This window comes from Aphanomyces astaci (assembly GCF_000520075.1).
Source record: "Aphanomyces astaci strain APO3 unplaced genomic scaffold supercont1.90, whole genome shotgun sequence".
In the NCBI taxonomy this organism is placed as follows: domain Eukaryota; phylum Oomycota; class Saprolegniomycetes; order Saprolegniales; family Verrucalvaceae; genus Aphanomyces; species Aphanomyces astaci.
Window position 1 is genome coordinate 210,249 of NW_009798353.1, and position 16,873 is coordinate 227,121.

A 16,873-nucleotide genomic window follows, 5' to 3' on the forward strand; every position below is an offset into this window, starting at 1 on the left:
ATATTAACCATAGTATCCAAGGTTGGTATTAATATTCAATGCTGTCCCGTACGCTTACTATTAATACAGTATACTGTACACTGTACACTGTACTGTACTATGGTATTGTTGTTCACACTGTCAAAGTGGCGTGTGATTGGTGGATTCGGATTCTCGAACAAAAGAAATATCCAACGGCAAGATCGAAAAGCGCCATGGTCCTCGGACGTACTAGTATGGTGCAGCACTTTCGCGCCCGCGTGAAGCTCCCTCCCTCTGCAGCCCCGCACTTCCTTCCTCGATCTGCCAAGGCGGAGACATCTCACCCTCGTAGGGTGTCCGTGACGCGAGCCGCGGGAATGGTGGCGGTCATGGGTCTGCTTTACGACCAGGCCACCCTCATGCACCCTCCACCGTTGACGCTGGACCGCAAGACGACGCGGCTTGTGCCCGTACAAATGCGAAAGCGAACGTCCAAGTCGGACTCTCCGCTGCTCGTGAGTTCGTCCGCCGTGCGGGGAGACCGGCCGACGATGGAAGACGCGCTGTTTATCGCACCCAACCAGCGCTTCACGGCCGTGTTCGACGGCCACGGCGGCGCCAACGTGTCGTCGTACCTGAAGGAAACCCTCTACGACCATATCGTGGCGAATCTGGGCCCCCACAAGGACACCTGGAGTCTGGACGAGATCGAGTCGAGTTTGCGCGATGCGTTTCGAGCTGTGGACGCCGCCATCCTCAAACGGTATCCTCCTGTGCAATATATATAAATAGTACTTGCACTCTATCACTGCGCCTAGATGAAATACCTGTCGTGTGTGATCATCGAATGCCTGGACGGTCGTGTATATATATATATTTCGGAATTATTTCGAAGGGCAGTGCGGTATATATATATATTGCGCACATGGCACGTAACGTGACGTCATATATATATATATATATATTTGCTCACATGGCAAGTGACGCGAAGTAAAATATACAAATATATATTGTGCATTTCACCCAAATTTGGACTTGTGGGTCACCCAAATGCATTCGAAGCCATTTGATCCTATTTAAGCTTGTACAAACTATACTGTAAAAAGATTAGTATATAAATGGTGTTGCCCAATGCGGAGAGACAGTGTCGAGTCAAGCGTTTGGATTGGCAGAAATTCACTAGAGCGTGATTTGAGATATCATAGACGGGAGTGGATCACACAGGGCTCGACGGCAACCGCGGTGCTGCTCGTGGACGACTTGATATGGAGCATGAACGTCGGCGACTCGCGCGCGGTACTGTGCCGCCATGGACGCGCACTCAACCTGACGAGGGACCACAAGCCCAATGATCCCATGGAGCGGTTGCGAGTGGAAGGGGCGGGCGGGCGGGTCCACTGGCACGGCCTTCGCGACCCCCGCGGCCACCCGATCGCCGACATGGGCGCGTACCGGATCAATTCCAACTTGGCGGTCGCTCGGGCTTTGGGCGATGGAGACCAACGCCCGTAAGTGTACACTACTGGATGTTTATGATACAGTATATATACAAAGTCGACAAGGGCGTAGTTTGGTTCTATGTATTTTTGCTAGTTGTGCATGCCCAAAGTAATGGTTCACATGAATGGAAAAAGGGGAGATTTCATATATTTATATATATATTAAATCTGTTAACATGAATGGAAAGGGGAGATTTAATATATATATATACATATACATTAAATCTCCCCTTTTCATTCATGTCATCCATAACTTTGGGCATGCACAATATATATATATATATATTTATGTATAGTTTTTGTGTTTTGTTTGAATCCTTTGGAACTAAATTAGCTGGAGTACATCGGATATGATTAAGTATATTTCTTCCATTAAAATATATGTGTATTTTATTAAATTGATTTCTTCATGTGTAGGTATGTGTCGGGCGAGATGGAGCTCAAGTGTTTTCGACGGGATCCAAGTGACAAGTTTATTGTCGTGGCTTCGGATGGGCTGTGGGATGTATTCACCAGTGCCGAGGTAGTACTGTATTTTACTAGCGAAAGTATGCTCTTGTACGTATAGTGGGACGATTTCGTCAACTAAAATGACTTGATTGATAAATATATATATATGATTAAATAGGTGGTGACGTTTGTGCACAATGTGTTGGCGGGGGAAGTGGGGTCGTGGCGACAAAAGTATACGACCGACACGATGGAAGTGGCGAAGAGGAAGGCCAAGATGGCGACTTATTTGACGCAGGAAGCGTTGAACAGAGGCACAGTCGACAATGTGGCAGTGGTTGTGATATGGCTGGATCAAGTCAAGTAATACAAGCTACATTTGGATCGTGCAGGTATTATTAATATATTTGGCAGCAATGCCAATCCGATGCTTTCGAAATCTGCGTTTCGAAACTGCCTGTTGATTGGTTGAATAAGCATCCAAAGGTTCGTTTGATTGGTGGAATTTTCAGCACACCGTACTTTGATTGGCCCATCGACCCCAACAGAAATTACTTGTTTTCGATTTTCAACCCGAAGGACATACTTCGAAGTACCTATTGGCGAAACGTCATTTGGAGGGGTCCAACGCATGAATAGTGTAGCCTTCAGGTAACATTATATATAGGTTAAAATGAATAGTGTATGTAGCCTACATTATTGAAATACACATATTATTAGTGTAGGCAACAAAAATGACCACAAATCCACCACATTCTCTAATAATTATGACCAACGATTGTTTTTTAAAACAATCGCTGGTCATAACACATGTAGTAAATGCAACTTAAAAGTTGCATTTACTACATGTGTACAGACAGTACGTGCTTCAATTCCATGCGTAGACAGACTATTTGGTGCATTTTGCGTCGACACTGAGGATATATATATATATCAGCTAAGAAGCTATATTTCCATGTTTCGTCGTATTTGAAGGTCGCCATAGAGGAGCACTATTAATATGCCTACACTAGGAAGCAGCCACATTCATGAAGTGCCCATAACTATTAATAGTTGCGGACAACCTCAAGGGAATAATGTAATAAGGAAGCAGCCACATTCATGAAGTGCCCATAACTATTAATAGTTGCGGACAACCTCAAGGGAATAATGTCAAAATACACTCAAAATGCATGTATTTTTTTTTATTGCAGCAAACGCACGATTGTATTTTGGAAACGACTCACACTCGACTTATTCTTCGTCGTCGTGTTGGTCGTGGCAGTCAAAGTACACCTTGTCGGGGGGAGCAAATCCGTTAAAGTGGGAGCCGGCGGCGGACGTGTACGCGCCCATGTTGGCAAAGTAAATCCACTGGCCAATGTCCAACACAGGCATATCGATGTCCTTTGCGATACAGTCCAGGCCATCGCAGGTCGGGCCCCAGATGCTCGACGAAAACTTCTGGTCTTCCGACCCGCCCAACGCCACGGGATGGACTTGGGCGTGGTCATAAAGAAGGCAGTTGAAGGATCCGTACAAGCCGTCGTTGACAAAGTACATGTAGTACGGATCGGCGCCGGCGTGGAGGCCGCGGTGGCCCCGCGCCGCTTTGGCCGGGGACGATGACGTGGCAGCAGCAGAAAAAGCTGCGAGGGAGTTGGGCGCAAGCTTACGGCCAATCACGTTGACGGCCAGCGTGTGGCTCGTGGCGGCAAAGAACCGGCCGGGCTCCGAGATGATCTTGACGTCAGACGGGAAGTGGGTCGACAGCGCCGCGTTCAGCGTCGACGCGATGGACTCGAACGAGATGGGCGCGTTGGCATCCCCAGGGAACCCGCCGCCAATGTCGAGCAGTTCAAAATCAAAGCCAAGGGATGCGCCAATGTCAAACGCCTTCCTGGCGCGGACGACGGCGTCCGTGTACGCGGACGCGTCCGAGCAGCCGCTGCCGACGTGGAAGCTGACGCCGACGACGTTGGACCCGATGGCCTTGGCATGCTTGAGGATCGCAGGGACGTCGTTGAGAACGGCGCCAAACTTGGTGCCGAGCGGGCACTGCGAGTGCGAGTCGTCGACAAAGAGCCGCAGCACGACGCGGGCATCGGGGTCGATGCGCTTCATCTTGGTAAGTTCGTCGCATCCGTCAAACGTCATAAAGTCGATGTTTTGCTGGGTCGCGTACGAAATGTGCGACGGCTGCTTGCACGGATTGGCGTAGATGATAGAGCGCGGGTCCACGCCGTGCGCGAGGACTTGGGCAATCTCGGCCTGTGACGCGCAGTCAAAGCCCGCGCCGAGACGCGCGAGGGTCTGGAGGATGCTCGGGTCGGGGTTGCATTTGACGGCGTAGTACGGCTTGACGTACGGGAGATGCTTCATCCACAGATTGAAGCGCGCTTCCACCGCGGACGTGTCGACGACATAGAATGCGTTTTCTTCGCCGGTTTCGATGTGTTGCCACAATCTGTTAAGCACAGACTTCTTGGCAACAATGGACGACGCGGCGTGGAGTTGGTGTTGTTGGACGACAAGGGGAGGCACGATGTCGTCCGGGACTTCGACCGCCAACGCGGCCGAATGATAGTTAGCGGACCCTGCAGTCGGACCGGTCAAGACAGAGTCTTTCGCGATCCGAAGACGGTCACCAGCAACGGCAGCCCCAGCACGGGCTGACCGTGCGGCGGCAACCGTGGTGGGTCCACTGAATGTGGCGAACATCGCGGAATGGGTGTTCTTGAACTTGAAGCAGCCCCGCGTCACCAGACCAGGCAGGCGAGTAAAGGGCAAGGAGGCTCGAATCATGTTAGACGTAGGCGATGCTATCGGCAAGGAAACCACTCAGGTTCAATGTTGAAATCAAACACCAAGCGGCGGGTGTGAAGGGGCGTGCTGGCCCCAAAGGTGGCGGGTGAAGAGGTCTCGGGTGGGATCTTGTGGGGATCCAACAAGCTGAACAGTCAAGATCCAAGCGAACGGTGGCGAACTAGCGGCGAGAGGACGGCGGTGGTCTTCTCTGTGTAGCGCGGCAACGACCTCGGAGCTTTCTTGAGCGTTAGGCAGCCAAATGGCAAGTGATCCCTTCTTGGTCGTGGGTGATGATGATATGGTGGTTGAAACGGCAACGCTTACATACAATTATCAAGTGTAAATAGTCTCCGAGGACTTGGCATAATATAATAAATCCCAGGTTTCGAGGGTGAAACCCCCCCCTCCACTCTGCGCCAGTCAAATCCAGGGTTCAACTTTTGGAGCCGTGCCGGATATTCCGGCTATCCATACTTACACCAAGTCAGCATTCCGGATAAAAGTTCGTCGATAGAAAAAGGGGTTTGGTTTCATACGTGGCACGTTCTCGTGCCAGTTGAGGACGGATGACACGACGATTTCGTGGTGGAACTGGCACTCGTAAACACTGGGCGTTTGTATACCAGATCTATTCTGGATACATAAAGTACTGTATGTACTACAGCTTCACCATTGATCATCAATGAGCATTGTTCTGTACAGTACAGTCAGTACTTACAGTTAGCTTAGCGAATTGGTTTGCTCTCCTGTGTTTCGACGGTGGAGTGCGAAATTTGGGTGGCCAGCAATTTCCCGCGGCGTACAACCTACATGTACGTACTACTTTGTAGTACTACGGACTTCAAGTAGTATGCTACCAGTACTACGCAGTGTCACGGGCCTTCCTTCGTTTACTCCGAGTACATGGACATTCGAGTGTACAACTGCTGTCAACATGGAAAGTGAACTCAAGTGAAGGTTTGAGTTCAAGTTGTTGAAGAAATGGATACAACGCCCACAAGTTGTGCCAGCCACGAAACCCTACCTATGTACTACTACTAGTTACCGGTAGTATATAGCACTCACGGACGAGCGAAGTGTTGCACCGGGTGCAGCACACATTCGTTCGTGCTTTGCTTGTCCATCAATCAAAATTGCGACGATGGCAATATTGCTACGATATGTACATAGTACTAGTAATGATGCTTGAAAACAGTCGGCTGACTGACGGCAAAGCAGCACATGATACAACCTGTCGTCGTGGATATTGCATTCGCCCATCTTTTGTTGAGTACATACAGTACGTACGTACTACACCTTGGTGAACCCCAGGTTTGAACGACGGGGTCATTCTTTTTACTTCTAATTATAGAACCAACCTAATATTATAGAACCAACCTAATATTATAGAACCAACCTAATTATAGAACCACCATCAACTATACAGTACTACACGTGGGTTCTGCGCCGTTTCAAAAGCTACCAGGTATGTAACGACATGACGACACAATGATGGTGTAGCAAGGTAGAAACCAATTGACACTGCACCAGGACGACTGGTTGGTGAATTGTACTCGTATTCCTTTCGAAGCGGCAACACACACACACACATCAATCGCCTATATACTATGAACACCACTCCATATCGTCCAGCCCTATAGCCAGTCCAAAATCTGAGCGTCATCGCTTGCTACATACTATCAGGGGGAGGGGTGGAAGGGGCCTTCCTTGCTTGTAGGCTTCTTTTTGTGCGAAGCATGCATATACATGTAGCGTCCGTGTCGAGGACCTCAACACCGTACGTCAACAAGGATTCTTGCTGTGAAGGAAACCAATATAACTACGAAACGGAATACGGTTGATGACACTGTATGCCACCTAGCGTAGCTACTGTACTGCCCCTATCGTATCCTGTGGACTGAACGGTAAACATCCCTCCATGCAAGCCCTCACGAGACTTCCCCCCCTCTCCCTTGCCATGCCCCATTTCGAGGCGATACTCCAAGCGACATAACCTTACTGGGGATCGCGCGAGAAGGCACCAGGTAAACAAATGTATGAGCATTACGGGCGTCAGGACGGGGCTCACTTCCTTCGACGGCGAGGATCAGATGTCTTTGCAGTGCCCCTCAATATTCCAGGGGCATGCGAGTACGTAGCGCACGACATCCCCACCACCACCACCAATCCCCGAAACATCAACATGGACCTGACACACGCCCGTGTTTGGGAGGACAGTGACACCTCCTCGAGAATTCTCCACGCATTCGACATCCTAACCTGCGCAGCATATACATACTGGCCACTCCCCCACAATCCAACTTCGATGTGTCTTACCACCTGGCTACGCAGGTAGCCGGTTATATGTACCCCTCGAAACATACCCAGTCATCTACAGGGGCGAAAGCTCGACCCGAGACACCCCCCCCCCCGCGAATATACCATGCTTCCATGCCCATAACATTGTTGCCTTATAAACTATACTACAACAATACACTATGGCGGACGGGCTTCCAACGTGTGATTGTTGGCTGCGTAGCAGCAAATACATACGTATACTAAGTACTAGTATGCTGAAGTAGATTGTTTAGCTAGAATGTAAGTATTATTACCTATGCAGAAGCTATTGCAGTGTTGCGATCGAGCAAACACATAAGACTCAAGCGATATTAGTATTGGTTTTATTGGAGAAAGATGTTGGCATCCGAGGTGGGGGTCAAGTACTCTGTGCATTTACACAGATCTCGAGGGTATTTGTCGCCCACCAAAAAGTCCACGGCCGGCGCTTGTACCGTAAACCCATAGAGCTAAATCGACATATATACAGTAATCCACACATTAGATATATATATAACTCATTGTATATATATATATATACCTTGAAAGAACCCCAACGAATGGAGCCGGTGAGGTTGGTGTCGATTTGAAACGTCAAGTTGTTGTAGTGGAAATCTTTCCACAGCGACAACGCTTCAAGATACGTGCTCGGTTCAATCTTGACCATCGCCAGCATCTAGAAACAATTACAATATATATTATATATATATGTACATCGAAATAATATATTTGTACATCCGTCACAGCGCCAGCTTCTGCGGTCCAGTTTGAGATAGCCCACGTGCCCACTTTAATACCGTTGTGACTGATGTCAGCAACACCGCTATCCAAATGGAAAGCGAATCGGTTCTCGTTCACAACGCTGGTGATGATCTAGTAGAAAATTCAGTTTATATATATTTATATATAAATATAATTAGAACATGCATGGAAAATATAAAGACTCGAGCGTACGTACCTGGTAGTGAATTTTCGGCGTGACGCTAATCAAGCTCGCAAAGATCGATTCCCAGTCAAACTATATCGATAAAAATGACAAGATTAGATGAGTGTGTGGGTAAAAGAATACTATAACAAGTTAGTTGAAAGACTGGTGTACGTACCTCTTGGTTGCAAATCTGGTAGTCTGGGACGCGAGGATAATACATCAGAGCCAAAATCTACAAGTATAAGAGGGCATGCTTTAGCCAGAGCAATTGAGGAATATGAGAGGTGCATCACCGACGTACTGTAAAGGCGACGAGGCTGCCCAACCAAATGGTTCGACTGCACAAGGTGCGGAATGTGGCGGTTTGCTGGGTGGCGGTCGCAGTGGACACAGGCAGGGCACCTCTATCCGCGCTATCTTCCACATCGTCAACGGGGCTCAACAGGGACGTGGTCACGTCGTTGTCAATGTCGGCGTTGCTGGGTTTGGCCCTAGGAAGCACATGGTCAAAGTCTAGAGAGGGGAAACATCGAGTCGTACGAATCGCGGCGCGGAGGTACTGGCGACGTTGCGCGGCCCCGTCGAATCATCCCCACGAGGACGCTACAGCCGCCCACGCAGCACACCAGTGTAGCCACTAAACACAACACCCCAAGCACCACATAGCCGGGCGGGCCATACCCGACGTACTGAGGGGTCGAACGGACGCAATCTACACGTTGTGTGATGCAACATGCATACGATGGGATGACCCAGCCATACCCTCGATGTGGTGGCACGTGGACATGCCCTTGATGCAGCCAGAGGTGGACCCAATCGCATGGCATTGCAGGTCTCTCTCGCAGAAGTGGCACGTGTACGTCTTGATGCACTCGTCGCAGGTTGCCAGGGCGCTACACGCATCCCCAATCTGGGCCATCACACCCGTGTCGTTCGTGCTCATCATGGCAAAGGAACTGAGCGACAGGCAGAAAAGTCCTCGTTGGTATCTTTGGAGCCGACAATTTTTTGTATCGCGTAGATTCGGCATTTGAAAGCCAACATAATTTAATTCGATTTGATCAGTCCATATTAAGTACGAATTTGGTCGGATATATGGAGCATAACACGAACTTACAATTATTACAGTAACGGGACGCTAAAATGACCTTAAATTCGTGAGATAACAGTAGCTACAGCAAAAAGAAAAGGAGATGAAATTGAAGGCAAAAAGCAAGGGATTTTATATCGACGATTTCGGTGATAACAATTTTTCCCTATCCGTAGACTAGATGGAGCCAAATTCGTGGACTTCGTGGATGATCGGCGAGGTCATTGTGATGTCGTCCAATGGGTCATTCGCCGTTGAAGCTTTGGGGCTAGTAGGGACGACAGAGGCATACGAAGCATTGAATTGATTGAAACTCATGTTGTGTTAGTTCAGTTGTTCTACTATCTGTAGGACGTTCGGAAAGGCGTAGCTACGAAGGCAAGGAATGGCTTGCACCTAAAGTAGCACGCCTCGGCAACTGGCACCAAAGCGCCAGCTGCAGAGGAGTGCTTCTATACGATAGTACTTATCTGGTGCTTTTAAGATATCGTTGATAGCCACTGGTACAACTCCGGCCGGATGTACTGCTAGACTCGGGCGACTAAGCTGCGGTTTCGGGCGCCGCCTAATTTGCTTTTCGCAGTTCCTACAAATGTATACATGTGATGATTCTACGTCACTATGGATAAAGATGGAGGTTTTCATTAACTTGTTCGCTCCCACCGCGCCGCTGATCGACCTCCACTTCATGTGGGTCATCCTCCACGCTTCCACCGCTCCATTCGAAGTGCCAACAGCAAAAAAGCGTTGCACCACTTCAACAGATCTGGCCAATCACAAGTCAACAGATCTGGCCAATTACAAGTCCACAGATCTGGCCAATCATGGTCGAGGATTCGAATCCCCAAAATGGACCAATTTGAGGGATTCTAGTACTAAGTTCCGGAGTTTTCCTCAACCCTATAAAGCTTCAGAGGTTATTTATGGAAAGATAAATACTCATCTCCGAAATCTCCCTAATAATAACCCACATACTTTTAGTTAGCCCTTGTAATAATATTATAGTACCATGACGTTTATACCAGTTAGCCTATTTTACTTCTACCGGTGGTTTTTGGCAACAACTACAGTCAAAATTGGGGTTACAGAGTGTACGTTTGGGGGTTGATGGGGAGACGACATTCGGGGCGAACGCCTTGAGGTACAACTAATACAAGCAGCCCTCGGTCCATGATCGTGGATGCATTCACAATGAAATATAGTTCGAGCAATGTTGGAAGGATTCCACGAGTTACAGCGGCGCGCGGTGTGGGCGATGATTTTGTTGACCAGAACTTGATACTTGCAGTCTTTAATGTTTACTTGTAGGTCATAAGTACATGTCGCCTTCAGGGAGGAGCACGTCGCCCCCATACCGGTAAGTGTGGACGGGTGTCGACGTAGCCGTTTAAGTTGCTTTTGCTCATGTACAAATGGAGTCTTGAAATGGCTCCGAGAACGGCGCGGTTACCGGGCGAGTCTTTGTCTCGAGTAGCACTGGGTCGGGGTTGTTGTAAAGCGAGGGCTATACGTAAATATTGCTAGTTTCAAATCCACTTCGTTGGCAATCCTCTGGTGCAATCAGGTGCCGCTCCAAGTCGTTTGGTAGCCGTGGAGGTACTGTAGATATCTATCGTACAAGGTCCACAGACTGGCATGGTTGGTAGTAAGTAGTACTAGTAGTAAAGCGGTCGAGCAACGTTGCGATATTGAGAACACAGCCGTCCATTACATATTCCAGCGCGTAACTACAGCTTTAACAAACGTTGTTTTGTAAATGACACTGACCTATCATGGTGTGTTTGATTGCAGAGTACTCGAAGTGACACTGGGTGTCGTTACAACGATGTTCATTTAGCACTTTGAGTTTCGTAGCACTACAGTACTCGCTTTTTTATGGAAAATATTTAAAATCTCCACAAACGTTAGCCAATTACGATTGGCAAAATCGGCTAAAATCGTCGTTGGAATTCGACACAATTTATCCGGACATCCTGTATATTATTATTGCATTCGTGAGGATTGCCGGTCCTGCACACACACGCTGCCAAGCCGCGATGGACCTCGTTCGCCGCTTCGACGAGCTGTGTGAATCCGTGGACGAAGAGACCCGGAATGCCTTCCATCGATCCATCGAAGTGCTCAACCGAGCCATCGATATCCTATCCCTGGAACGCATGTGCTTCAGCTTCAATGGCGGTAAAGATTCCACGGTCGTGTTGCACCTGTTGCGGTTGGTGCTAGCAAAGCGCGCGCTGGTCAGTCATCCTGGCGCGTCCGAAGAAGAGTTTGACGCTGCGTATCGATCGCTGCTCCATCAACTTCCCGTGATGTACTTTGACACACCCGATCAGTTCCCGCAAGTGACCGATTTCATCCACCATTGCATCCACACGTACGGGTTCCAGTGCGAAATGCAGACTAGCAGCTACGTGCAGGGCATCCAGTCCATCATTTCCAAGCGCAAAACGCAAGCGTTCGTCATGGGGGTCCGCAGGGGTGACCCAGGAACCGAAGATCTCGAGCACTTTTCTCCCAGTTCCACCGGGTGGCCAGCGTTTTTCCGCGTGAATCCCATCTTGCAGTGGCGATACGACTACGTGTGGCTGTTCCTTCGAAAACTCAAGCTCGAGTATTGCATGCTGTACGACCAAGGCTACACGTCGCTTGGCAGCGTCCACAACACCGAGCGGAACCCAGAATTGGTGCATATCAACGACAGCGGAGACACGGAATACTGGCCTGCGTATAAGCTCCTCGACAACGAGTCTGAACGATGCGGTCGTGCCTCCAAATACTAATAACGTGACCGATCAGTGATCCGCCAAAATTTAGATTTTTTCCTTTTTGAATTACTCAGCTGCTATTTGTGCTAGAACAAAGATGGACACACATTCTGATAGCCAATTAAGGATTCAAAACCGATCGGATCTGACAGTTCATGTTTCTCCAATTAATTTAGAAAGTTGAGCTATTTACACAGTCGATCAGTGATCCGCCAAAATATATACTTGAAGTGAGTATTGAATTCAGTTTAACAAAATCCAAAATCTTTAGCTGAAAATATAATATGATAAAGGTATATTAGTTTTAGAAATGTATGAACTTTTGAGGTATTGACAGGTTGGAGTGTTGGACAATTCGTGCATAATTTCTCACGAGGTCAATATTGTAAGAGGTTTTGTTTTGTCCAATACAATTCGAGAAACCATGTTATTGGATAAAAATGTTTGGCGGATCACTGGTCAGTTGGCGGATCACTGATCGGTCACGTTATAAGAAATATGCAAACTATATCCCTTCATTGCAAACAACGGGTGTCCGTAGGTTAACGTTAGAAGCAATATGTACTACTCGAAGTACATATGTACTTCGAGTAGACTAGAGTGCATACAAAGGGCGAGGGTGTTGGAGCGCGCGCTGATTAGAGAGTACATCCTTCAAAGGAGTGTGCCAAGCAGCTAGGTTGTTTATTGGCTGTAATTCAACCGTTTCTCAAATAATACGAGGATTTGATTGGTGTATCCATGCATTTCAACCACAAAACGATGCCATTGGCTTCTTTTCCACGAATGGCCTTTCGTTGTTGCGTCCATACTAGTAACGTTACAGTGTATTATTGTGTGAACACTTTCCACATCGAACAGTAAAACCTTGTCGACGACATACTGTATCGCATCTATCTCACGGCGTCGTAGCGTCCCGCACGGTGCTTGGAGTACACGACTTGATGCAATTGGATCGTGCGGGCGCGGAAGCCGGCGGCGCAATAGTTGAGGTAAAAGTCCCACATCCGGATAAACACATCATCCTTGACGATGTTGCCGTTTTGGAGGTGTTGTTGGAACCGGACGGACCATTGGATGAGGGTCTTGTCATAGTCTGGGCCAATGTTGTGGACGTCTTCAACGACAAACTTCTTTTCGGCAAACTCGCACATTTGCGTCACGGATGGCAAGAATCCGTTGGGGAAGATGTATTTGAGGATCCATTGTTGATGGGCAGTTTTGGTGCTCCGGTTCGACGTGATCGAGTGGACCAGCGCGAGCCCGCCCGTCTTGAGACAGCGCTGGATCACCGTGTAGTACTCGTCCATGTTTTTGTAGCCCACGGCTTCCAGCATTGCGATGGACACAACGCGGTCGAACTGGCCAGTCATCTTGCGGTAGTCGCAGTACGTGTATTGAGTCAAGTGGCTGACGCCTTCGGCTTCGGCTTGGAGGCGCGCACCCTTGAGCTGTTCGTTGGAAATCGTAATACCCGTGACGTGGACGCCGTAGTGCTTGGCAAAGAAGATGCCGAGGCCGCCCCACCCGCAGCCGATTTCAAGCACGGTCATCCCAGGCTCCATCTTGAGCTTCTTGGCAATGAGGTGCAACTTGTTGACTTGGGCAGTGTCCAAGTCAGTGTCGGGAATGTCCTTGAAGTACGCGCACGAGTACTGCATCCAAGGGTCCAACCAGAGCTTGTAGAATTCGTTGCCAATGTCGTAGTGGTGGGCGCCCACAATCCCCGCGCGCGACGGCGACTGGAAGTTGAACACGCGGCCAGTCAAGTGCACGAACTTGGCGTCCCAGCTCTTGAACAGCTTGCGCTTGGCGTCCGACGGGAGCTTGAGGAGCTTGGTCAAGACAACGTCCAGCGGCAACAACGCTTCCCACTGCTTGGCCATGTACGATTCCCCAATCGCCAACATGCCGCGGCTCGACCAGTCCAGGAAGATCTCGGGGTTGTGCACAATGATATCGCGACCAATGATGATGTCGGCTTGCTTGAGCATCTCCACAATGAACGTTTCGGCGCGGTACGTCATGATGGGGTACATCGCCGAGCGAAGGAGGAGCGACCCGACGGCGACGCCGCCGACGACACCCGCGGTGACCAAAGCAGACTTGTTAGCTTGACTCATTTTGAGGAATGCTATGTACCGCCCAAACTTGTGATGATTATTTTCATACCAGGGGCGTCTGGCTTGTGCTACAAGATAAAAACACACGTGGGTTTTTTGCTGCCGAATGGGAGTGCTTAGTTCACATGATCGGAATGACTGGACGGGTTTACTCCAATGTGGAGGTTGTATCCGAAACTATCCGTACATTTGCATAAACTTGACATACGACGAAGTGTAGGATGTGACGTTGTTTGTCGTATTGTCCAAGTTGTCGATCATGGCTCTCGGCCGTTCGAAAGTTCATCGATTAGCATTACTACTACAAACGGTTTAGCCAATTAATGCATGCCAACGCTTCAGCCCCCAATCATGTTCATGTTAGTAGCAAGGGAGGAGGTTCCGTCGATGTTTTCGAGCTCGATTTTTATGACGGAGGTATGAAAAGGCTTAAGTGGGATTACGACCAATGGAGCTTCGTTCGTTGGCCCAATTGCAATCCTTTTAGCGCATGCAGTCCTTGCAGCAGCTTTAACGGGAGTACTTGAGAGTCAAAAAGTGATTCTTGGAGGCTTGTTGAGTAAACGCCTTGATTGCTGCTCCACCAGCATCAATATTCGAACGGCCCATAGTGTTTCTGCTGGTTTGTTAAACCTATAAAACGTCTCCCTACCCCTACTTCAGAATGACTGGTCCTTATTGGTGGAGATCCCAAAATGTTGGTCAAATCGATTGCTTCGTATACAAACCCCTGCAATGACACGTTTGTGGTGGCAGTCAAAATAGGTTTTATACGTTTAACTCAGAAAAGAGGTCAAACGTTTCAAAATAGTATGCGACTGACACCTAATTTGAGCGATATAATTGTACTGTGAGTCATCATCAATCACTTCGGCTAGGACACCCAGATTCTCCATTGCCGACTTTGCAGCTCATGGCTAGTTCAACTGCCCCGAGGGTGCTTCGGTCCTGGAAACCGTCGCATTACATGAAGTTTGGATCGCAGCGCTTGCGGCCTGCGTTGGACCTCCTCCAGCTCGTCCATGAAATGCCATCTGCCGCCAACGTGGTGGATTTGGGCTGTGGCCCTGGCAATATCACTCCCTTTATTCGGTTTGTTGCGATCTTGAGCCCGTGTATCATCACCAACATGCAATGTCCACCTTATTAGAGACCGCTGGCCCGCTGCGCGGATTCACTGTGTGGACGCTTCTCAATCCATGCTCACGTCAGCGAGGCTAAGCCACGTTGGTCTAGGCCTGGACCGCATTGAGTACGTTCACGGCAACTTTGAATCTTTCCGTAGCGACATTCCGGTGGATGTCATCTATTCAAACGCAGCGTTGCACTGGGTATCCTACAACGTCCATGAGACGCTCTTGCCTCGCCTCTTGTCATTTCTAAAGCCTGGTACAACAACATTACCCATTGACACATTATTATAACAGCAACACTCTGGCCACTACCTTCCCAACTGTCCATTTACTCGCCCGTGGCCTTAGTGCAATACTATATACGACGTCATATATGAACACAATGACCTCACTGCTTCAACAAGGCGGGGCCCTCGCCTTTCAAATGCCAGACACCCGCCAACAACCCAGCCATGTTCTTATGGGCGAAGCGGCCAACCAGCTCAGCTTGGACGTGTCCAACGTGCGGTGGGTCACGACTGATGTGAATGCGGACGCGTACTACAAGCTGCTGCGCCCCTTAACCAGGGACATTCACCTTTGGAGCACTGAATACGTGTACCAATTGGAAGCTCAGGATAACAACATTCATCCAGTGGTGGATTATGTCTCGTCCACGGGCTTGGCGCCCTACGTGGACGCTTTAACGCCAGCCCAGCGCCCGGCCTTTATGGACATATACCAAGAATTGATTGCCAAGGCGTACCCTGTGCAGGAAGATGGGCGTGTGTTGCTACCGTACAAGCGATTCTTTTGCGTGGCAGTTCAGAGTTAACTAACAAATTACGAAGTAGTACTACTATTAATAGTATGTCGTACTAGTAATATCATAAAGATTCGTCGGTTAAGCATGCAACAAGAGTCGATGTTTTTCGCGGGAATGAAATGAACCACTCAGGTGACTGGTAGATACATTAGCATACTTCGAAGTATGTGTCTTGATTATTGTTCGCAATATTCAGCGAGAAAGACCGCGCCACGTTGTGCGCCGATTTGGGTATCTCAATTAGTGTCGTAAGAATTTGTTACATCAAAACATGGCTCATCTCGGTGATACCGGAAATAATTAACTCCACCTTTTGTCGTTGTTTTGCCGCACATGCATGTTTGTCTGGCGCACTCGTGAATTCGCTCGTTGCAATGGACATTCAAACTATGTATAACTTACAGATAGCGCGTTAAACATACTGTACGTTTGGGGAAGTCGAATGGATTCCCTGTCAATTCTTGTCCGATTTACACGAAATTTTGGGATATGGCCTGTCTGGAGAGGAAAAGTCCTGATACCAATTTTGACAGAACATAGAGAATATTTGGCTTTGTTATAAGGGATCGAAAACCTCCTTTTTTCTATCTGTCATGATTACGTTTACGGTAATTTTATTCACGTGTGCACCACTTTTATTTAAATTACCTACTAGACCCTAGTAGTCAAGGTGGTTTCTACCTCTAATACTCAATAACTGCTTTAATATACGTTTACAAAAGTTATTATAATTCACAGAAAGTCAAGTATACAGATACTAGGTTTAAAACCAAGCAAAATTATAATATAAAAGGGGTATCAATTGACAGGACAATACAAATAGCATGTGCATTTGACACCCTGTCAATACATAAACGACTTGAAATCGTCAAATCCTTTCAAGATCTCACTTTTCAATTTTCACATGAATGCATCAGTGGAATCCGTCGGTGCGAATTGGCATACAATACGGTTTTCAGGTTTTATGGAGCTTTTGTCAAATGGCCCACTGCAGTATTCATGGGACCGCCTCGGCC

General features: G+C 48.3%; 6 protein-coding genes across 8 annotated transcripts; 3 read left to right on the plus strand and 3 right to left on the minus strand.

Annotated features, from left to right (window-relative positions):
• Positions 1 to 163: 163 nt before the first annotated feature.
• H257_16702 lies at positions 164 to 2,347 on the plus strand. Of its 2 annotated transcripts, XM_009845225.1 has the most exons (4): positions 164 to 724; positions 1,167 to 1,469; positions 1,878 to 1,983; positions 2,089 to 2,347. In XM_009845225.1, the coding sequence occupies exons 1-4, from the start codon at positions 195 to 197 to the stop codon at positions 2,275 to 2,277; spliced, it is 1,128 nt and encodes a 375-aa protein (XP_009843527.1). In that variant the 5' UTR covers positions 164 to 194; the 3' UTR covers positions 2,278 to 2,347. The 2 variants fall into 2 exon arrangements, with proteins under 2 accessions (XP_009843527.1, XP_009843528.1); XM_009845226.1 differs by having other exon boundaries at positions 1,878 to 2,347.
• A 721-nt stretch (positions 2,348 to 3,068) lies between these two features.
• On the minus strand, positions 3,069 to 5,012 carry H257_16703 (hypothetical protein). The gene has a single exon (XM_009845227.1). The coding sequence runs from the start codon at positions 4,692 to 4,694 to the stop codon at positions 3,144 to 3,146; it is 1,551 nt and encodes a 516-aa protein (XP_009843529.1). The 5' UTR covers positions 4,695 to 5,012; the 3' UTR covers positions 3,069 to 3,143.
• A 2,317-nt stretch (positions 5,013 to 7,329) lies between these two features.
• Positions 7,330 to 8,941, minus strand: H257_16704. Of its 2 annotated transcripts, XM_009845228.1 has the most exons (8): positions 8,704 to 8,941; positions 8,482 to 8,653; positions 8,243 to 8,432; positions 8,117 to 8,173; positions 7,972 to 8,031; positions 7,749 to 7,886; positions 7,555 to 7,689; positions 7,330 to 7,483 (listed from the first exon to the last, which is right to left on the minus strand). In XM_009845228.1, the coding sequence occupies exons 1-8, from the start codon at positions 8,885 to 8,887 to the stop codon at positions 7,358 to 7,360; spliced, it is 1,062 nt and encodes a 353-aa protein (XP_009843530.1). In that variant the 5' UTR covers positions 8,888 to 8,941; the 3' UTR covers positions 7,330 to 7,357. The 2 variants fall into 2 exon arrangements, with proteins under 2 accessions (XP_009843530.1, XP_009843531.1); XM_009845229.1 differs by having other exon boundaries at positions 7,555 to 7,886.
• A 2,069-nt stretch (positions 8,942 to 11,010) lies between these two features.
• H257_16705 (hypothetical protein) lies at positions 11,011 to 11,850 on the plus strand. The gene has a single exon (XM_009845230.1). It carries the CDS (start codon positions 11,068 to 11,070, stop codon positions 11,809 to 11,811), a length of 744 nt encoding a protein of 247 aa, XP_009843532.1. The 5' UTR covers positions 11,011 to 11,067; the 3' UTR covers positions 11,812 to 11,850.
• Positions 11,851 to 12,515: 665 nt separating this feature from the next.
• H257_16706 (hypothetical protein) lies at positions 12,516 to 13,941 on the minus strand. Its single transcript, XM_009845231.1, has one exon. It carries the CDS (start codon positions 13,917 to 13,919, stop codon positions 12,690 to 12,692), a length of 1,230 nt encoding a protein of 409 aa, XP_009843533.1. The 5' UTR covers positions 13,920 to 13,941; the 3' UTR covers positions 12,516 to 12,689.
• Positions 13,942 to 14,781: 840 nt separating this feature from the next.
• H257_16707 (hypothetical protein) lies at positions 14,782 to 15,916 on the plus strand. Its single transcript, XM_009845232.1, has 3 exons — positions 14,782 to 15,011; positions 15,070 to 15,308; positions 15,457 to 15,916. Exons 1-3 carry the CDS (start codon positions 14,833 to 14,835, stop codon positions 15,864 to 15,866), a joined length of 828 nt encoding a protein of 275 aa, XP_009843534.1. The 5' UTR covers positions 14,782 to 14,832; the 3' UTR covers positions 15,867 to 15,916.
• The last annotated feature ends 957 nt before the right edge of the window (positions 15,917 to 16,873 follow it).